General features: G+C 35.0%; 1 protein-coding gene across 3 annotated transcripts in view; it reads left to right on the top strand.

Annotated features, from left to right (window-relative positions):
• The window catches only part of MNAT1 (MNAT1 component of CDK activating kinase), a 265,418-nt gene that overhangs the window by 147,945 nt on the left and 94,505 nt on the right, over positions 1 to 22,968 (top strand). For all 3 annotated transcript variants that reach the window (XM_031935758.1, XM_023231801.1, XM_023231791.1), the window contains one exon: positions 10,997 to 11,118. In XM_031935758.1, the coding sequence (XP_031791618.1) occupies positions 10,997 to 11,118 (122 nt within the window). The remainder of the gene's footprint in view (positions 1 to 10,996; positions 11,119 to 22,968) is intronic.

The following is a 22,968-nucleotide window of genomic DNA, read 5'->3' as shown; positions in this document are numbered from 1 at the left end:
TATCTATCTATCTATCTATCTATCTATCTATCTATCTATCTATCTATGTGTGTATAGATAGAGAGATAGATAGATAATTTGAGACAGTCTTGCTCTATTGCCAGGCTGGAGTACAGTGGCACGATCTTGGCTCACTGCAACCACTGCCTCCCAGGTTCAGGCAATTCTCCTGCCTGAGTAGTTGGAACTACAGGCACACAGCGCCATGCCCAGCTAATTCTTTTTTTTTTTTTTTTTTTGTATTGTAGTAGAGACGGAGTTTCACCGTGTTGCCCAGGCTGATCTCGAACTCTTGAGCTCAAGTGATCTGCCCGCCTCAGCCTCCCAAAGTGCTAGGATTACAGGCGTGAGCCACTACGCCTGGCCTATATTGTTACATTTTAATATTATTCATTAATTCAACAAAATATTGAACAGCTTTTTGGTGCCAAGCTGCTCAGTGAGGTGCCTATGACAGTGAGCATAGGGCCTTACAGTCTAATGGGAGACAGATTCAAAACAGACATTTACACAGAGTTTAACAGGCTTACAGGGCTTATCGGCAAATATGTTGAAGATGAGGATAGTTTGTTGGATAAATGTCATTAAGCAAGATAGATCAATAAGAGTTCTGAATTTAAAATTGTGTTAAAGGATTTGCAGAATCATTTAAACCGATCGGCCTAAATTTCCAGCACTTTGTATTTACAACCTCTTCTATGGTACTTAACAGAAAACCATATACTGATTGGTGTAGAACTGGATTTTCATGTTTAGTATTTTTATTATTGTTTATTTCAACAATCTATATACTAATTATTTTTATTGCCATTATTTTCATTAAATAATAATGTGTTTTCTTTAATACTGTTATTCTAAATGATTTGTTGCATTCTAAATGTGTGTGTGTGTTTTGCCATAGTATGTGTTTAGAGTTAGCACAAAAGATATTCTTTGCTCTTTATTTGGTGAGAAAGCATAATGATAATATTTGTAGTGTATAGATTAACAGACAAATCTTAGTAAATTATAAACTATTTTTGTAGTAGCATTTAAACTTTCTAAGAAAAGTTAAATAATACGTTTCAGATTATTAAAAATACAGCCATATATAACTACCTGTGTCAGCATTTGCATTGTTCTCCCAATGTTCCTATGTTGCTCTATATGGAAATGAGCTGAATTTTAGAAAACCTTTTTTCTTATAAACTTATATTTTTTGACTAGCAAATGATGGAAATATAGGGCTCTAAGCTATATTTTAGAAAAGAAACAGGTTCCATTTTGTTACATTGTAGGGGAATAAAAACACTAATTATGTATACTACTGAATGTACAGTTTGCATGCATTTCCCCCCAAGTGTGGGTATTACCTAAAGTTGCATGGTTTTCTGTGGCTCTTCTCACTACATTTTTACTTTTAAAGCCTCATTTCTTTATCAATTATGTGATAACAGTAACAAAAACAGAAAGGACTTTAGTTTTGTGTCGTACTTTTGAAAGTCAGGAAAATGTACCTGAATTACTTAATGGTGTTTTTCAAGACTCGGTGCTAAGACCTCACTCTTTATATATTCCCCCACACCCATTTTCTTATTCTTATGACCTTGCCTATCATTTTGATGCTGATAGCAAAATTTCTTTTGAGTTTATTTTATATTTCTAGCTGCCTTTACTGAACATTTCTACTTGGCAGCAATGTTGGATGGATTAAACACCATCTTAAACTCTTTATTTTTAACAGCTTTATTGAGATGTAATTTACTTACCATAAGAATTACTTATTTAATATATAATGTATTGATTTTTAGTAAATTTACAGAATTTTGTAAACATTTCAGTAATCCAATTTTAGGATATTTTCATCACTCCAAAGAGGTCTCTGATACTCATTTGCAGACACAACACACTTCTAGCCCACAGCAATTGTTAATCTACTTTCTGTCTCTGTAATTTTGCCCTTTCTGGACATTTCCTGTAAGTGGAATCCTATAATATATTGGTCCTTTGCATCTGGCTTCCTGTAGCATAACGTTTTTGAAGTTCATCCACGTTGTAGCATGTACCAATATTTCATTCATTTTTATTGTTGAATAGTAATGAAATTCAGCATATTGTGTGAATGTTCAATAAAGGAATTCATATTCGTACTATATGAATGTACCACCCCATTTTATTTATCCATTCACAATTGGTGGACATTTAGATTGTTTCCACTATTTATTTGGCTGCTATTAATAGCTGCTATGAACACTCATATACAAGTCTTTGTGTGGTCATATGTTTTCATTTTTCCTGGGTAGATAAGTGGAATTACTAAGTCGTAAAGTAAACTTGTTACTTTAAGAAAAACTACTGAACTAATTTTTAGAGTGGCTGCATCATTGTATACTCTCATCTGCAATCTCTGTGGATTCCAGTTTCTCCACATCTACACTAACACTTTTTATTGTCTGTCATTTTGGTTATTGTCATTCAAGTGAGTGTGCATTTAGTGTGCATTTTTCTGATTATTAGTTGAGCATCTTTTCATGTGCTTATTAGCCATCTGGACTTTTAAAATCTTTTGCCACTTTTAATTGGGTCATTCTGTCTTTTTATTAGTCAATTCTAGGAATTTTTTTTTTTTTTTTGACACGGAGTTTCACTCTTGTTGCCCAGGATGGAGTACAATGGCGCGATCTTGGCTTACCGTAACCTCTGCCTCCCGGGTTGAAGCGATTCTCTTGCCTTAGCCTCCCGAGTAGCTGGGATTACAGGTGCTGGCCACCATGTCCAGCTAATTTTTTAATTTTTAGTAGAGATGCGGTTTTACCATGTCAGCCAGGCTGGTCTTGAACTCCTGACCTCAGGTGATCCATCCACCTCGGCCTCCCAAAGTGCTGGGATTACAGACTTGAGCCACTGCGCCCAATGTCTAAGAATTCTTTATCGGTAGTATTCTGAATTTGATCGAATTATAAAATATGTGACTTGCAAGTATTTTCTTCTGGTCTGCATATTATCTTTTTAAAATTTCCTCTTTGTATAAGTATGTTTTGCATTGGTATAAAGGAATACCTGAGACTGGGTAATTCATTAAGGAAAGGTGTTTATTTGGCTCATGGGTCTGCAGGCTGTATGAGGAAGCTTTTACTCATGGTGGATGGCACAGGGGTAGCAGGCACACATGGCAAGAGAGAGAGCAAGAGAGAGAAGGAAGTACCTCTTAAAAACCAGCTCTCATGTGAACTAATAGAGAATTTACTTATTGCTGAGGAAGCGCACCAAGCCATTCATGAGGGCTCCAGTCCCATGACGCAAACCCTCCCACTAGGCCTCACCTTCAACATGAGGATTACATTTCAACATGAAATTTGGAAGGGACATGCATCCATCCTACATCGCTCTTCTACCTTTCCCTTTCCTGTTTTTCCTGTCTCTGTTAATCAGCTCTCTCTGGTTTTCACATTTTGCTTCCCACCTCAGCTATACCAGATTGCTACTGATTCTTGCAGTCTTAAATATAATTATTATTCTTTTTTATCTCTTTCCCCCCATTACTACTCAGATCTAGATCATATTACTTTAACCTTAATCACTAAAATAGCTACAGACTTAACCTACTTGATTCTAGACTCTTCTTTCTTTGGTGCTATTATACTTTTCTTTGCTATAAATACATATCCATTGTTTTTCAAAACTAACAAAGATTCTGTGATCTATTTTAAACATTTTATAATGAAAAATTTCAAAAATTAGCAAAGTTGGAAAATAAGACAATGAATACTCACATGCCTAATATCTACAGTCAATAATCTGTAATATTTTGGTATTACATCTCTCTCTCTCTCACACACACACACACACACACACACACACACACACACACGCATACACTCATGCACATTTTTTTTCCCTGAACCATTTTAAAGTAAATTACAATTTCCATGAAATTTTACTTTTAAATTCTTCAACTGGCATCTCTCACTGACCTGTTCCTGCATAGGGCATTCTCATACATAACCATGATGCCATAATCACACCAAACAATTAACAGAAATTCTCTAATATAGCTTAATACCCAGTCTATATTCAATTTTCCCCAGTTGTTGCCAAAATATTTCATGGCTGTGTTTTCCCTTCCAAATTAGTACTGAGCCAGTGACTCTCACTATGTTTATTAAACGTCTTAATTCTGTCTTAATCTTGAATAGCTCCCATCCCACTCTATACTTTGTCATCTTTATTGTTTGTTGTTTCTCATTATATTGACCTACTGAAGAAACCAGGCCACTTGTCTTGCAGTATGTTTTTTCTGATTTTTTTATCTGTGTTATTGTTCAATAATAGTTTTTTTTTATAGCCATAAATATATACCAATTTTTATATCCATTTTGGACAATTCAGAAAATAGTGCAACAAAGATAAATAATTTCATCACCTAAGGATACTTTTTCTTTAGTTTTCTTTTGCATTTGCAGATTTACTTCATTTTATTATGTTCTATTTGAGCTGAGATCTTGCTCTGACACTCAGGCTGGAGTATGGTGGCACAGTCACAGGTCACTGCAGCCTTGATATCCTGGGCTCAAGTGATCCTCCTGCTTCAACCTCCCGAGGAGCTGGGACTACAGGTGAACACCACTATGCCTGGCTAATTTTTTTTTTTTTTGTAGAGATGAGGTCTCACTATGTTGCCCAGGCTGGTCTCAAGCTACTGGGCTCAAACTATCATCCCACCTTGGTCTTTCAAAATGTTAAGGCTACAGGCATAAGCCACTGTGCCCGACTCTTACGCAGATTTTAAAAATAGTTTAGTCATAATGATCATGTACTTAACATTTTATTAATTTCTCTTTAAACATGATTTTAAATGGTTTTTTGTTATAATTGAACTGATGTTTACTTAAACTGACGTTTACTTATTGATTGAACATTTAGTTTCCTTTTAGTTTTTGACAATATAAACAGTGATGAACAGACTTATGAATAGGAATTTGATTATATTTCTGATTGCTTTCTTATAAATTATTACAGATGGTATTACTAGGTCAAAATATGTGAAGATTTTAAAGGTTTACTAAATTGCTTTTCATAAATAAAGCAATTCCATAGTTCGCTTACCAGCAGTGTATGAAAGCGGCTTTCTTCATGCTCTCTTGTCATATTAAACATTATTTATTTATAATTTATTTACTAATATGCTGGAGATAAAACATTCTGACATTGTTTTGACAGGTTTGATTTCTTACCCATGTGAGTTCAAACTAGCCTTGGAGTCTTTTTTAGCTGTGATTTAAGCTATCTATACTGATTCATTCTCTGCCCACCCTTCTTTCTCTATATGCCTGTCTCTGCTCAGGTTTACTTATTGTCTCAGGACACAACATACTGCTGTGGTAATATTGCTATCCTTCCCATTGCCTTGCTTTTGTAGACTTTGTCCTCTGAGGTCTAGTGCAAGTTGCACTGTTTCATTCTTCCATCTTTTATTGATTCTTCCTCTCGATATTCTTTTTCTTCCTATTCTATCTTTTTCTTCCTCTTGATATTCTATCTTTTTTTCTCTTCTGTCTTTTTCATTCTTCCACCTTTTATTGATTCTTTCTCTCGATACTCAATAGCACTTCAGTCCATACCATTTGGCACCCAACCAAATTTACTTCAAATATAACTTAAAATTAGTATATCATGCACTTTGATTTCTTTAACTTGAATCCTCCTTTTTCTGATAATTTAGAATAATATCTATCACCCTTACTGTTTGGGTGGAAATACCACCAATAACCATTTTTCATCTAAAAACTTTTAAACACCATTTCCCCCCCAATCACTTAAAACCCTTAGTACTTTCTCATGTGACCTGTTAAGCCATTATCTGCTCTGTGGGTGATTTTAAAAATTTAAAACACATGTCAATGAGTGTAAGTCATTGTTCTCTAAGTTCTGCTCCAGCTTTAGGTTTGAGAACCATGGCATCTATCTCACATGAGTTTTTTCCGAGGGAAAGATAGATGGAATGTTAGAAGGGCAGTTTGTGTGTCATTTATGAATTTTACCTTATCGTTGTTATGGCAAACAGAAAGAACTACCACTGAGTAATGTTTATTTCTTTCAGATGTTACAGTTTTAAAAAATACTCCTTTTTGAGCCTATGGTATTTTATGTACCTGAGCTATTAGAATTTATATAAAAAATTGGGTTAAACCACCTAGGATTTACCTAATGCCATTAAAACTTTCAAATTAATCATGATTATATTATTTAAAAATAGGATATTGAAAGGCAGTGTGTGGAAACTGCACTGGGCAGGAATTGAGAGATCTGACTCTATGTGACCTTAGAAAAATTTACATTTTGAGGATAATAGCTTCCATATCCATAAAATGAAGGTGTTAGGGGAAAAAAGCACAGGCTTTAGAATCTGACAGACTTGGCTTTTAATCACCAAACTGCCATTAACTACAGTATGATCTTGCTCAGTCACAATATCTAACCCCCATTTCCTCATTCATAAAGTACGATTAATAGTACTTATTTCATAAAATTATTATGGATGCTGAGATATGCATACAAAACCCTTTAGCATAGTGTCTAGCACAGAATAAATAATGTTAACTCTTCTTATTCAGTGACCGTTTTGGCTATTGTAAGTGATGTCTCCACAAACTTCAGAGAAGACTTTGAATTATAAGATATCATAACTTTAGTAATTTGGGTGTTGTTGCTAATATTTAGGTAATGATTAGTTTTAGTATGTTGTTTTCCAGTGCAATTATTTAAGAAAGCTTGTCTTTCTTGAATATTATCTTCCTTGGAAGGTAATCCAGCTCTCGAAAATACCCATTCTGTGTGAGCCTTTCTAGACCTTGCTCTCTAATTTCTGAAATGCAGATGGAGTATTGGTGAGACTGTAAGTGTACTTCTTTAATTGTCACAGTAGTTTTCCTTTCCCTCACTTACCCTCCTCTCTTTCATTCCTCTCCTCTCCCTTTTACCCCCATAGCTAAAACATGTGACACCAATACTGGACATTTTGTATCAAATGACAAGAGAATTTGGTGACTGACAATTTTTGAAGAAGACACTTTGAAATAGGGATGTCAGAACAAGTCTCAAAATATCCCACTCAGGCACTGTCTTCTAAACCTGTGCAATGCTCTCTGAATCATTGGTCTGAAATTGTATTATTCTGTGATAGTATAAGATTTAGCTTGACAGTTTCATGTTTATTCAGAAAGGCTGTGGAACATGGAGGTTAGGGGTTAAAATAATATGAATGAAGTTTCTGACATTACACTTTTTTTCTCTTTTTCCTACGTATTTTAATTCTAGCAAAGCAAATGAGGAAGTTAGAATATCCAAAACTCATTTTTTAAAATTGTGGTAAAATACATGTAACATAAAAAGTTCATATTTTAATCCCTTTTAACTATACTTTTCTGTGACATTAAGTACATCCATATTGTTGTGCATCTGTCACCACCATTCATTTCCAAAATTTTCTCATCTTCCTCAACTGAACCTGTACCCATAAAACACTAACTGCTCTTTCCCATGTTCCTAGCCTGTGGTAACCACTAATCTACACTCTGTCTCCATGAATTTGACTACTTTGGAACCTTCTATTAGTGGAATCATATAACTTTTGTCCTTTTATGCCTGGCTTATTTCATTTATCATAATATCTTCAGGTTCATCCATGTTGTCATATGTCAAAATTTCCTTCCTTTCAAAGGCTGAATAATATTCTATTGTATTTATGTGTATATATACACCACATATTATTTATTCGTTTATTCCTTGATGGACACTGGGTTGCTTCCACCTTTTGGCTACCGAAAATAATGCTGCTGTAAATATGCATTGGTGTACGAATATTTCTTTGAGACCCTGCCTTCACTTTCGGGTATATACCCGGAATCCAGCTGCTGGATCATGTGGTAATTCTGTTTTTAATTTTTTGAGGACTTGCCATACCGTTTTCCACAGCAACTGTGCCATTTTACATTCCCACCAGCAATGCACAAGAGTTTCAGTTTCTCTACATCTTCACAAACACTTAGCATTTTCTGTTTTTCTTTTTAATAATAGCCATCTTAAATAGCCATGAGTGTGAAGTGGTCCATGGGTGTGAAGTGGTATCTCACAGTGGTTTGATTTGCATTGCCCTAATGACTAGTGATATTGAGCATCTTTTCATATACCTATTGGCAATATGTATATCTTTTTTTTTTTTTTTTTTTTTGGGGGGGGGATAGAGTTTCGCTCTTGTCACCCAGGCTGGAGTGCAATGGCGAGATCTCGGCTCACCGCAAACTCTGCCTCCCGGGTTCAAGCCTTTCTCCTGCCTCAGCCTCCTGAGTACCTGGGATTGCAGGCATGCGCCACCACGCCCGGCTAATTTTGTATTTTTTAGTAGAGACTGAGTTTCTCCATGTTGGTCAGGCTGGTCTTGAACTCCCGACCTCAGTTGATCCGCCCGCCTCAGCCTCCCAAAGTGCTGGGATTATAGGCATGAGCCACCATGCCCAGCCGCAATATGTGTATCTTATGTGGTGAAATCTCTATTCAAGTCCTTCACCTGTTTTTGGTGAAGTACTTTTGACATTACAGTGTCAGAGATGCCTATTACAATGTGCCTGTAAACTAGCTAGGATGATGCTACATGCTGTTGAACTTGTTGAAGAGAGAAACTGTAATCCAGGTGCAAGCGTCTTCAATGGTTGTTTCTCACTGCTGCAATTGTATTTTATCACTTTTAAGTCATGACTTTTACCTTTTTTAAAAAAATAAAATAGATAATGTGTACTGCGCATCCAACTTAGTAATTTAAGGGAAAAAGGAAACTAAGGGATATAACAACAAAAAATTTGTAAACTAAAAGTTAGAGGAATTAATAACTGCAAGAATGATTTATAAAAAGTTATGAAATAAAAGTAATAAAACTATATCAAGAAAAATAAGAGAACTATGGTTAAAATCAGAAAACAAAGACTGTATAAAGTGTAGGTATTTTTATAAATTAGAATTCTGTGTCCACATGGATTATAGATATGTAAATCTCAATGTAATGGTATATAGCTGAGTGGCACTTTATTTTGCTCAAATATAATCTGTAGGGTCTTTGTATTTTAGTTATCCAGTAGTTCTTTCTTCTCAGAAAAAAATACTCAGAATGGATGTTTTCATCCAGTTTAGTTTTCAGCATAGAATTTTCTTATTTTGTTTGTATATGTATGTGTGATGTGAAATAAATACACATAAAGTTAGTTTGATTTCATGTAAAGACTTCAGAGAATAGACATTTATGTGACAGCTTTGCAGAGAATAATTTTATTAATTTTCTTTCCTAATTTGAGCTTTCAAAAAAACAAAACAAAACTGATTACCAGAAATGTCAAAGTAGTTTAGTAAAAATAGAAAAATGTGAGGCTAGACTATGCTTGTATACAAGGGGACTTCAAAAAGTTTGTAGAAAATGGAATTAAAAGATAAATATAAAAAATATAAACTTTATTTCTCAACATAAGCTCCATCAGGAACAAGACACTTTTGTAAGCAATGATACCAGGCATTTAGTTCATCCCTAAATAACTGAGGGTCCTGGGAATTTAACTATGTCAGTGAAATCTTTATTATTATTATTATTATTACTGAAGAAAAATGGGTTCCTTTTACAAATGTTTTGAGGTTAGAAAACAAAAAGAAGTAAGAAGGAGCCAAGTTGGGACTGAAAGGTGGACACCTAATGATTTCCAATGAAACTCTTGCAGAATTGCCCTTGTTTGATGAGAGGAAAGGAGCAGGAGCATTGTTGTGGTGAGGAAAGGACTCTGGTGAAGCTTTCCTAGGTATTTTTCTGCTAAAGCTTTAGCTAACTTTCTCAAAACACTGATAATAATCAGCAGATGGTATTGTATTTTGGCCCTCCAGAAACTCAGTAAGCAAAATGCCATGGGTATTTTGAATAGTGAGTTTTTTGAATTGTTGCTATGACCTTTACTTGTGACCAGTCCACTTTTGCTTTGACTGGACTACTTCCACCTCTTGGTAGCCATTGCTTTGATTGTGCTTTGTCTTCAGTACTGGTAAAGGCATGTTTCATCTCCTGTTCTTAGAAGAAAGGCTTCAGGATCTTGATCACACTTGTTTAAAATTTCCACTGAATGCCCTGCTTGTCTGCAGCTGATCTGGGTGCAACAGTTTTGGCACCCATTGAGTGGAAAGTTTGCCCAACTTTAATTTTTCAGTCAGAATTGTATAAGCTGAACCAGTTGAGATGTCTCTGGTGTTGCCTATTGTTTCTGCTGTTAATCACCAGTCCTTTTCAATTAGGGCAAGAACAAGATTTTTTTTTTCCTCGCAAATTGATGCAGATCGTCTGCCACTGAGGACTTCATCTTCAACATTTTCTTGTTGCTTCTCAAGATGAGTTATCTATTTGTAAGCTGCTGATTTCTTTGGGGCATTGTCCCCATAAACTTTCTGTAAAGCATGAATGATTTTGCCATTCTTCCATCCAATCTTCACCATAGATGTTTGTTCTTGTTTCAGTTTAGTAGAATTCACATTGCTCTGATAGGAGCTTTTTTCAAATGGTCTTATGCTTCTTCATGCTTCAAACTAGGGGCTGTTCAGACAAGTTATTACAAGTCTGAACAAACCAAGTTTGTTTTGGTGCAAACGTTTTTAAAATCCATGCATAGTTTTTAAATAATATGTATTTTGCATAAAGTTTTTGAAGTCTCTTGTATTTGATGACTTCTACCATTGACATTGAACAACTGTACTGTTTAATGCTAAATTTGAATTTAATGATGGATTTGGTTTTCCTCTTTTAAATCATGTGTAAATGACTATTAATTCTATTATGTGGGTTTCAGTTATGCAATGCATTGTACCCATGGAACAGCACAACTAATGGGTAATACTTCTAATGTGAGGAATTTAGTAAATCTTTAAAATGGTTATAAATAAGTAACAACATGAAAATAACATTAAGAAGTATTAACTTCCTTCATTTTTCTAACAGGGTCAACATATTTCACTGGCACCTATTCACAAGCTTGAAGAAGCTCTGTATGAATACCAGCCACTGCAGATAGAGACATATGGACCACATATTCCTGAGCTTGAGATGCTAGGAAGACTTGGGTATGTGTCCTAAAGAACTTTACATTGAGGAGCTGATATATGGGACTTACTGCTGTTCTTAACTGACATGTTAACTTTCTTAGATTTTCCGTTTATAGAACTTTTTTTACTGTTTTGTGAAAAACGAGCAGTACTTAATACTAAGTTGTTTTATTTTTAGTACATTAATTTTTCTATGGACTTGTTAGGTCTCTTGAGATTGAACCTGGAGTATATTAGTTCTTTTTTAAGTCTGTCCTTGGCAGCCATATTGAAATGGCTGTTTATTTTCAGTCATGAGTGTTTTTTTTCTTTTTTTAGAGAAATTGCAGCTTAATGTAGTTAGTAGTAAGCCAATAAAAATATGAGTTGGGCTCCTTGCCGTGAAAAAGGGTAGATTTACTCATTGTGCACTGTCTACAGTGAAACTACATTTATGAGTCATGAGCCATGAAATATATTTTGTTGAAAGGTATAATGTAAGGCTGGCCCAGTGGTTCAACAGTCATATCATATATATCCATTCTGGAAATGAACCTGGGATCCTGGCTTTTGTGAGGGATGGAGAGATGGTTATAGTCTCTCTCATGGGAGCAAGTGGATATTTGTATACTTGAAAAGTGCAGGCACAGATGTTGCTAGATGGAGCAAATCATTTATTGGTCTCATTTTAAAATGTGAACTATTGAATGAAAGGCTGATCCAGAAACTGTTGTTGCTTAACAAAAGAAAATAGTGGAAAGAATATAATATTTAAAAAAAGGGGTACATCAAGGCCAAGCAATTAAAAAGCAATAGAAAAAGTCAGAGACCCCGAGAACAAAAACAAAAAAGATGAAACAAATAATAGAACCTTCAAAAACAAAACCAAAATCTGGAACATGTTGTATAGTATTTTACATGTGAACATCAAGGCTCCAAGGCAAAGTTACTATATAAATGATGTTTAATATCTTAAGGCTAAATTTTATTTATTTCTTTATTCTCTTAAAGTCCTACAGCCTACAAGCATGAAGCCAACAGGATGTAAAACAACCTAAAACCCCCTTTGAGATAACAGATTTATTAAACAATTGTCTTAAATGCTAAAATTGAAGTTTGAGGAGATAGACAATAGTGTGTTTTATAATGTAAAAAGTTATATGTGATGTAGACATTTATTTCTTATCTCTTACAAAGAGCCAGAATTGTGTATCTTTAATATAAATTTACCTCAAAATCTTTACTTTCAATGTCCGTGAAGTTAACGTGTTTAAAATAGTACTCCTCTGTTACTGGGTTTTGCATTTTCCAATAATTTTGTCAAAATTATTCATATACAGATTTTATTATGTTCAGGTAGCTTTCTTCTGTTCCTAGAATGTTGAATTATTATTCTTTTTTTTTCTTGAGACAGAGTCTTGCTTTGTCACCCAGGCTGGAGTGCAGTAGTGCAATCTTGGCTCACTGCAACCTCTGCCTCCTGGGTTCAAATGATTCTCATGCCTCAGCCTCCCGAGTAGCTGAGGCTGCAGGCATGCACCACCATGCCTGGCTGATTATTGTATTTTTTGTAGAGACAGGGTTTCACCATGTTGGCCAGGCTGGTCTTGAACTCCTGGCCTCAAGTGATCTGCCCGCCTTGGCCCCCCAAAAGTGCTGGGATTACAAGTGTGAAACATTGCACCCAGCCCATCTTTTAATATACTGAATTCAGTTTGCTGGTGTTTTGTCAAGGATTCTTGCATTAGTGTTCATAAAGGATATTGGCTCATAGTGTTTTCTGGCTGTATAGAAGTATAATTAAAAAAGAATAATTATATATATTTAAGATAGAGAAGATATTTTAAAATTAATTTTTGTGGGTACATAGTAGGTATATATACTATGGGCTACATGAGATATTTTGATACAGGCATGCAATGTGTAGTAATCACATTAAGGTAGATGGTATATCCATTACCTCAACATTTATTCTTTGTGTTACAAAGAATCCAATTATATTCTTTTAGTTATTTTCAAATGTACAATTAAATTATGATTGACTATAGTCACCCTGTTGTTCTATCAAATACTAGTTCTTGGCCAGACACAGTGGCTCACGCCTGTAATCCCAGCTCTTTGGGAGGCTGAGGTGTGCAGATCACTTGAGGTCAGGAATTTGAGGCAAGCCTGGCCAACATGATGAAACCCTGACTCTACTAAAAATACAAAATAATAGCTGGGTATAGTGGTATGCACCTGTAATCCCAGCTGCTTGGGAGGCTGAGGCAGGAGAATCACTTGAACCCAGGAGGCAGAGGTTGCAGTGAGCCAAGATTGTGCCATTGCACTCTAGCCTGGGTGACAGAGTGAGACTCTGTCTCAAAAACAAAAACAAAAACAAACAAAACAAAACCAAAACCTAGTTCCTATTCATTCTTTCTATTTTTTTCTTCCCATTAACCATACTCACATCGTCTCTCACCTCCTCACTACCCTTCACAACCTCTGGTGACCTTCCTTCTACTGTCAGTTCAATTGTTTTAATTTTTAGCTTCCAGAAATAAGTGAGAACGCGCTAAGTTTGTCTTTTTGTGCCTGGCTTATTTCACTTAACATAATGACCTCCAGTTCCATGTCTGTTGTTGCCAATGACAGGATCTCATACCTTTTTTATGACTGAATAGTACTCCACTGTGTATATGTACCACATTTTCTTTATTTAGTCATCTGTTGATGGACATGTGGATTGCTTCCAAATCTTGGCTATTGTCAACAGTACTGCAACAAACATAGGAGTACAGATGCCATTTTGAAATGCTAATTCTCTTTCTTTTGGGTATATACCCAGCAGTGGGATTGCTGGATCGTATATTAGCTCTATTTGTGTTTTTTGACAAACCTTGAAACTGTTCTCTGTACTGGTTGTACTAATTTACATTTCCACCAACAGTGTACAAGATTTTCTTTTTTCCACATCCTCTCCAGTACTTGTTACTGCTTGTCTTTGGATAAAAGCCATTTAAACTGGGATGAGATTATATCTCGTTGTAGTTTTGATTTGCATTTCTCTGATGATTAGTGGTGATGTTGGCATTTCTACGTATGACTGCCATTTGTATATCTTCTTTTGATAAATGTCTATTCAAATCTTTTGCTCATTTTTAAGTTGGATTATTACATTTTTTCCTGTTGAGTTGTTTGAGTTCATTACATTTTCTGGTTAATAATGCCTTGTCAGATGGGTAGTTTGAAAATATTTTCTCCCATTCCTAGGTTGCCTCTTTGTTCATTGATTTCTTCGCTGTGCAGAAGCTTTTTAACTTGATGTGATCCCACTTGTCTATTTTTGCTTTGGTTGCCTGTGATCGTGGAGGTGTTCCTCAAAAAATCTTTGCCCACTCCAGTGTCCTGGAGAGTTTTCCCAATGTTTAATTTTAGTAGGTTAAATAGTTCGAAGTCTTAGATTTAAGTATTTAATCCTGATTTGATTTTTTTATGTGGTGAGAGTTAGGGGTCTAGTTTCATTCTTATGCATATGGATATCCAGTTTTCCCAGTACCATATTTTGAGAGACTTTCTTTTCCCAAATGTATATTCTTGGTACTTTTGTCAAAAATGAGTTCACTGTAGATGTATGGATTTGTTTTGAGATTCTTTAATTTGTTCCATTGGTCTCTGTCCATTTTTATGCCAGTACCATGCTATTTTAGTTACTATAGCTCTGTAGTATTTGAAGTCAGGTAATATAATTCCTAAAGTTTTGTTCTTTTTGCTCCAGATAGCTTTGGCTATTCTGGGTCTTTTGTGATTCCATATAAATTTTAGGAATTAAAAAAAAAATTTCTGTGAAGAATGTCATTGGTATTTTGATAGAGATTGCATTTAAAATCTGTAGATTGCTTTGGGTACTATGGCCATTTTAACGTTATTGATTCTTCCAATCCATGAACATGGACTATCTTTTGTGTGTGTGTCCTCTTCAAGTTTTTGCATCAATATTTTATAGTTTTCATAGTAGAGGTCTTTTACTTCTTTAGTTAATTCTCAGGTATTTTATTCTAGCTATTGTAAATGGGATTACTTTCTTGATTTCTTTTTTAGATTGTTCACTCTTGGCGTATAGAAATGCTGCTGATTTTTGTGTGCTGATTTTGTATTCTGCAACTTTACTCAATTTGTTTATCAGTTCTAATAGTTTTTTTGTGGAGTGTTTAGGTTTTTCCAAATATAAGATCATATCATCTGCAAACAAAAATAATTTGACTTACTCCTTTCTGCTTTGGATGTCCTTTGTTTCTTTCTCCTGTCTGATTGCTCTAGCTAGGACTTCCAGTTCTATGTTGAGTAACAGTGGTGATAGTGGGCATCCTTGCTGTGTTCCAGATCTTAGAAGAAAGACTTTCAGTTTTCCCCCATTCAGTATACTAGCTGCAGGTCTGTTATATATGGTTTTCATTATGTTGAGGTAAATTCCTTTTATACCCAGTTTTTTTAGGGTTTTTACCATGAAATAATGTTGAATTGTATTCAGTGCTTATTCAGCATCAGTTGAAGTGATCATATGGTTTGGTCCTCATTCTGTTGATATGATGTATCATATTGATTGATTTGCATATGTTGAACCATCCTTGTATTCCTGAGATAAGTCACATGTGGTCATGAAGAGTAAATGATCTTTTTAATACGTTGTTGAATTCAGCTTGCTAGATTTTGTTGAGGCTTGCAAACACTATCTTATAACCCATGATTTTAAGCTGATGACAACTTAAGGTTGATAGCATAAACAAACAAATAAGCAAAATCAAAGCTAGTAAAAACTCTACACTTTAACTTTGTCCCCTTGCTTTTTAACTTTTTGTTGTTTCTATTTATATCTTACTGTACTGTCTATGTCTTGAAAAGTTGTAGTTATTATGTTTGATTGATTTATCTTTTAGTTTTCCTACTTAAGAGTAGTTTATCCACCATGATTACAGTGTTGAAATATTGTGTGTTTTTCTGTGTACTTACCATTACTGGTGAGTTTTGTACATTCAGGTGATTTCATATTGCTTGCTAATGTTCTTTTCTTTCTAATTGAAGAACCCCCTTTAGCATTTCTTGTAAGACAGGTCTGGTGTTGATAAAAACCCTCAGCTTTTGTTTGTCCGGGGAAGTCTTTATTTATTTCTCCTTCATGTTTGCAGGACATTTTCACCAGATATACTATTCTAGGGCGAAAACTTTTTCCTTCATGCCAGTCTCTTCTGGCCTGTAAGGTTTCCACTGAAGAGTTCACTACCAGACATATTGGACCTCCATTCTATGTTACTCATTTATCTTTCTGCTTTTAGATTTCTTTATCCTTGACCTTTGGGAGTTTGAGTATGAAATAAATGCTTTGAGGTATTCTTTTTTGGGTTTAATCTGCTTGGTGTTCTGCAACCTTCTTGTACTTGGATATTGATATATTTCTCTAGATTTGGGAAGTGTTCTGTTATTATCCTTTTGAATAAACTTTCTACCCTAATTTCTCTCTCTGTCTCCTATTTAAACCCCGTAACTCTTAGATTTGCGCTTTTGAGGCTGTTTTCTAGATCTTGTAGGCATGCTTCATTGTTTCTTATTCTTTGTTTTGCTTTGTTTTCTTTGACTGTATTTTCAAATAGCTTATATTCAAGTTCACGCTTTCTTCTGCTTAATCAATTCTGCTATTAAGAGACTCTGGTTTTGATTCGTATTTTCTTGATGATTAGTGATGTTGAGCAGCTTTTCATATGCCGTTTGGCCATTCATATATTATCTTTGGGGAAATGACTATTCAGGTCCTTTGCCCATTTTTAAATTGAGTTATTTGGTTTTTTTTGCTATTGAACTATTCACGTTCTTTATGTAATTTGGGTATTAACCCTTTATTGGATGTATAGTTTGCAAATATATTTTCCCAATGTGTAGGTTGGTTTTTCATTTTGTTGTTTATTTCCTTTGTTGTCCAGAGATTTTTGGTTTGATGTAGCTCTACTTGTTTATTTTCAGTTTTGTTGCGTATTTGGTGTCTTATCTAGAAAACCATTGCCAAAGTTAACATCAAGGATCTTTCTCACTGTTTTCTCTTAAGAATTTTATGGTTTCAGATTTTATTTTTAAGTCTTTAGTCCATTTTGAATTGATTGTTTTTTTGGATATGGTGTATGATAAGGGCCAGTTTCATTCTTTTGTATGTGTATAGTTCTCTCAGTGCCATTGACTAAAATCCCTAGCCTTTTTCCATTGTATGTTTTCATGCCCTTGTCAAAAATTAGTTGACTGCAGATGTTTGGGTTTATTTCTGGGCTCCCTATTCTTTTCCAATGTCTATATGTTTGTTTTTGTGTCAATACCATACTATAGCTTTGTAATATTATCTGATATTAGCAAACTTGGTGTCTCCAACTTTGTTCTTCCTTTTCAAGGCTGTTTTGTTTTTTGAGGGTATTTTGTGGTTTCATGTGAACTTTATAATTTTTTTCTATTTCTATTGAAAATGCCATGAGAATTTTGATAGGGATTTTGTTGAATCTGTATACTGCTTTTGGTAGTATAGACATTTTAACAATATTCCTCTATTCTTACAGACATGGGATTTGTTGCCATTTATTTATGTTGTCTTCAGTGTTTCATAGTTTTCAATGTGTAGAGTTTTGACCTCCTTTGTTAAGTTTGTTCTTAAGTATCTTAATCTTTTTGGTACTATTGTTAGTAAAACTGTCTTGATTTTTTTCAGATATCACTATTAGTATAAAGAAATATAGCTGGTTTTTGCATGTCTATTTCTTATCTTGCTACTTCGTTGAATTCATTTTCTAGTTCTAACTTTTTGGTCTAATTTTATGATTTTGTACATATAGGTTCATGTCATATGCAGAGAGGCATAATTTTACTTCTTGCTTTCCTATTTGGATGTATTTTATTTTTCTTGTCTAATTGCTCTTGATAATACTTCCAATTCTGTGTTGAATGTAATTGATGAAAGTGCACGTCCTTGTCTTGGGGTCAGGCAAAAACTGAAAATTTTTCCTTTGTTGATTATGTTAGGCATAGGCCTTTCATAAATGACCTCAATTTTGTTCAGGACATTTTATTCTAAACTTATTTTGTTGTCAGTTGTTATCATGAAAGGATTTTGAACTTTGTCAAATGCTTTCCCTGCAGCTATTTGAGATATCATGTGGTTTTTATTTTTCATTCTGTTAATGAGTTGTATAACATTGATTTGTTAAACCAACCTTGTATCCCAGAGATAAATTTCATGTAGTCATGATGTATAATCTTCTTGGTATGTGTTGATTGTATCTCTGTTCATCTGAGATATTGGCTTTTAGTTTTCCTGTAGTCTCTGTCTGGCTTTTATATCAGAATGTATTAGTCAGAGTTCTCTAGAGGGACAGAACTAATAGGATAGATGTATATATGAAGGGGAGTTTATTAAGGAGTATTGACTCACATGATCACAAGGTGAAGCCCCACAATACACCATCTGCAAGCTAAGGAGCAAGGAAGCCAGTCCGAGTCCCAAAATCTCAAAAGTAGGGAAGCCGACAGTGCAGCCTTCAGTCTGTGGCTGAAGGCTTGAGCGCCCCTGGCAAACCACTAGTGTAAGTCCAAGAGTCCACAAGCCAAAGAACTTAGAGTCCAATGTTTGAGGGCAGGAAGCATCCAGCATGGGAGAAAGATGAAGTCCAGAAGACTCAGCAAGTCTGCTCTTTCCACCTTCTTCTGCCTGCTTTATTCTAGCCACGCTGGCAACTGATTAGATGGTGCCCACCCAGATTGAGGATGGGTCTGCCTCTCCCAGCTCACTGACTCAAATGTTACTCTCCTTTGGCAATACCCTCACAGACACACCTGGGAACAATATGTTGCATCCTTCAATCCAATCAAGTTGACACTCAATATTAACCATCACACAGAGTATAGAATGAGTTAGGGATTTTTCTTCCTCTTCAGTTTTTTGGAAATATTTGAGGATTGTTGATAGTTCTTTGGAAATATTTGAGGATTGTTGATAAACATTGTTAATGTTTCATCTAGGTTACCCAGTTTGCTCGTAGTTCTCTCATATAATCCTATAATCCTTTTAATTTCTATAGAATTGGTAATAATGGCTCCACTTTCATTTCTGATTTTACTAATTTAAGTCTTCTCTCCTTTTTTCTTAGTCTATTTAGCATTTCTGATTTTACTTATTTTAGTCTTCTCTCCTTTTTCTTAGTCTAGCTGAAGATTTGGTAATTTTGTTGATATTTTTGAAAGAATCTCGATTTATTGATTTTTCTCTATTTTTCTATTCTCTATTTTGTTTATTTCTGCTTTAATCTTTACTATTTTCTTTTTTCTGCTAGTTTTAGGTTTAGTTTGTCTTTCTCTTTCTGGTTCCTTAAGTGTAATGTTAGATTGTTGATTTAAGACTTTTCTTGTTTTGTTTAGTTTTTTTTTTTTTTTGAGACAGAGTCTTGCTCTATTGCCCGGGCCAGGGTGCAGTGGCATGATTTCAGCTGACTGCAACCTCTGTCTCCCATATTCAAGTGATTCTCCTGCCTTAGCCTCCCGAGTAGCTGGAATAACAAGCGTGCACCACCATGCCTGCTTAATTTTTTGTAGTTTTAGTAGAGACAGGGTTTCACCATGTTGGCCAGGCTGGTCTCGAACTCCTGACCTCAAGTGATCTGTCCACCTTGGCCTCCCCAAGTGCTGGGATTACAGGTGTGAGACACTGTGCTTGGTCAGATTTTTCTTGTTTTTTAGTGTTAGCACTCACAGCTATAAATTTTCCTCCTACTGCTTTGCTGTGTCCCATAAGTTTTGGTATGCTTTGTTCTTGTTTTTATTCATTTCCAACTGTTTTCTAGTTTTTCTTGTTATCTTTTTTGAACCATTGGTTATTTAATAGTGTATTGTATAATTTCTACAAATTTGTGAATTTTCTAGTTTTTCTACCATTATTGATTCCTAACCTCATCCTGTTATGATTGGGGAAGATACTTTGTATGATACCAATTTTTAAAAATTTATTAAGACTTAAGTTATGGCCTAAAATATGGCCTGTCCTAGAAAATGTTCCATGTGTACTTTAGAGGAATGTGTAGTGTATTTTCTTGTAGTTGAGTATAGTGTTCCATATATGTCTTTTCAGTCTAGTTGGTTTGTTCTATTGTTCAAGTCCTCTGTTTTATTTATCTTGTGTCTAGTTTTTCCATCCATTATTGAGAGGGGAATATTGAACCCTTTAACTATTATTGTAAAACTCTCCCTTTGGTTCTGACAGTTTTGCTTCATATGTTTTGATGGTCTGTTATTAGGTAAATATTTTAATATGTTATGTTCTTTTGTCTAATGAACACTTTAGGTTGAAAGCCTATTTTGCGTCATATTAGTATTTACTTCTGTTCTGTTTTTGTTACTATTTGCATGGAATAGCCCTTTTCATTCTTTTGCTATTAACCTATCTGTGATTTTGAATCCTAAGTTAGTTTCTTATAGATAACATATAGTTGGATCTTGGTTTTATTTATTTTTTATGTATTCTACCAATCTCTATCTTTTGATTGGAGGGTTTAATTAAGCTACATTTAAAGTTATTACTGATAAGGATGGCCTTCTGTCATTTTTAATTTGTTTCACATATGCCTTGTAGCTTTTTCTCCCTTATTTCCTATATAACTGTTTTCTTTGTGTTTGTTTTTTAGTGCCACATTGAAAGTCTTTACTTATCTCTATTGTGTATATTCTTGAGCTATTATTTTTTCATTATCATGATGATTACGTTTATTATCCTAAGTTGTAGTGCTCTGAATGTATATAAGTTTAACTTCAGTAACATACAAAATCTCTGCTTTTAAACAGTTCTGTCCTCACCCCTTTTAGTTGTCGATGCCACAGAATTACATCTTTATATATTGTGTGTCCAAGATTATTAACAAATTATTTTTTAAAATCTGTTAGTTTCTTAAATTATGTAGAAAACAAAATGTGGAGTTATAAATCAAACTTAGTAATAATACTGGCTTTTAGACTAATTTTTTAAAAAAGGTATTAGTCTCTTAAATCTTATAATGTTATACCTTTTGATTATCTTTTTACTTACACCTCTTGTATGCTCTATTTTGTGCTTTTCAATTTTTTTTTTTTTTTTTTTTTTTTTTGAGACGGAGTCTCGCTCTGTCGCCCAGGCTGGAGTACAGTGGCCGGATCTCGGCTGGCTGCAAGCTCCGCCTCCCGGGTTTACGCCATTCTCCTGCCTCAGCCTCCCGAGTAGCTGGGACTACAGGTACCCGCCATCTCGCCCGGCTATAGTTTTTTTTTTTTTTTTTTTTTCCTTTTTGTATTTTTTAGTAGAGACAGGGTTTCACCGTGTTAGCCAGGATGGTCTCGATCTCCTGACCTTGTGATCCGCCCGTCTCGGCCTCCCTAAGTGCTGGGATTACAGGCTTGAGCCACCGCGCCCGGCCGCTTTTCAATTTTTTAAAAAATTTTGTTTTAAAAGCTAAGGTAATTTCTCTCTTGTCCTATCTTCAAGTTCACTTATTCTTCTATTTTGCCCATTATGATGATAAGGCCATCAAAGGAATTATTTTTAATATTGCAATTTTTATATCTAGTATTTTCATTCACTTTTTAAAAATGATTTTCACTTCTTAAATTTCCTGCCTGTTCATACATATTATTCACCTTTTCCATTAGATCCTTTAACTTACTAATCATAGTATTTTCTTAATTCCTTTTATCTTTGGGTTTGATTCTGTTGACTGTTTTGTGTCCTCATGATACATTTGTTGTTTTTCCGTTTATTTTAGTTATTATTTGAATATTGGACATTCTGTATGACAGAATAGTAGAGACTGAGATAAATAATATTTATTCACAGAAATATTTACGTGCCTTTTTCTGCTAGGCTATTAGTGTCGAGAGCTGAATATTAATTCTGTATTTTGATCTTGTTTTTTTTTTGTTGTTGTTGTTGCTCCAGTTCCTATCATTGTACCACAGGCTTCAAATTCATCTAGTCACAATTTATTGCCACCTTGCTTTTAGTGTGAGGCCTGGAGTGCTGGAAGGAGTTTTCTAGGTTTTCTTGTTCCGTCCTCTAGTTTTCAACAGGCTCTGTAAGCCTGAGCCACAGAGGGCTTCTCTCTTGGTGTTGCTCCCCAATAGTAGATTGCCCTTGCTTTTTACTTAGAATAAGTCTTTTTTTTTTTTTTTTAATTTTTTATTTTATTTTATTTTTTTATTATACTTTAAGTTCTAGGGTACATGTGCATAACGTGCAGGTTACATATGTATACATGTGCCATGTTGGTGTGCTGCACCCATCAACTCGTCAGCACCCATCAATTCATCATTTATATCAGGTATAACTCCCCAATGCAATCCCTCCCCCCTTCCCCCTCCCCATGATAGGCCCCAGTGTGTGATGTTCCCCTTCCCGAGCCCAAGTGAGCTCATTGTTCAGTTCCCACCTATGAGTGAGAACATGCGGTGTTTGGTTTTCTCTTCTTGTGGTAGTTTGCTAAGAATGATGGTTTCCAGCTGCATCCATGTCCCTACAAAGGACGCAAACTCATCCTTTTTTATGGCTGCATAGTATTCCATGGTGTATATGTGCCACATTTTCTTAATCCAGTCTGTCACTGATGGACATTTGGGTTGATTCCAAGTCTTTGCTATTGTGAATAGTGCCGCAATAAACATACGTGTGCATGTGTCTTTGTAGTAGAATAATTTATAATCCTTTGGGTATATACCCAGTAGTGGGATGGCTGGGTCATATGGTACATCTAGTTCTAGATCCTTGAGGAATCGCCATACTGTTTTCCATAATGGTTGAACTAGTTTACAATCCCACCAACAGTGTAAAAGTGTTCCTATTTCTCCACATCCTCTCCAACACCT

Source organism: Piliocolobus tephrosceles, chromosome 6 (assembly GCF_002776525.5).
Source record: "Piliocolobus tephrosceles isolate RC106 chromosome 6, ASM277652v3, whole genome shotgun sequence".
Taxonomy (NCBI): domain Eukaryota; kingdom Metazoa; phylum Chordata; class Mammalia; order Primates; family Cercopithecidae; genus Piliocolobus; species Piliocolobus tephrosceles.
This window is presented reverse-complemented; position numbering and strand designations above follow the sequence as displayed.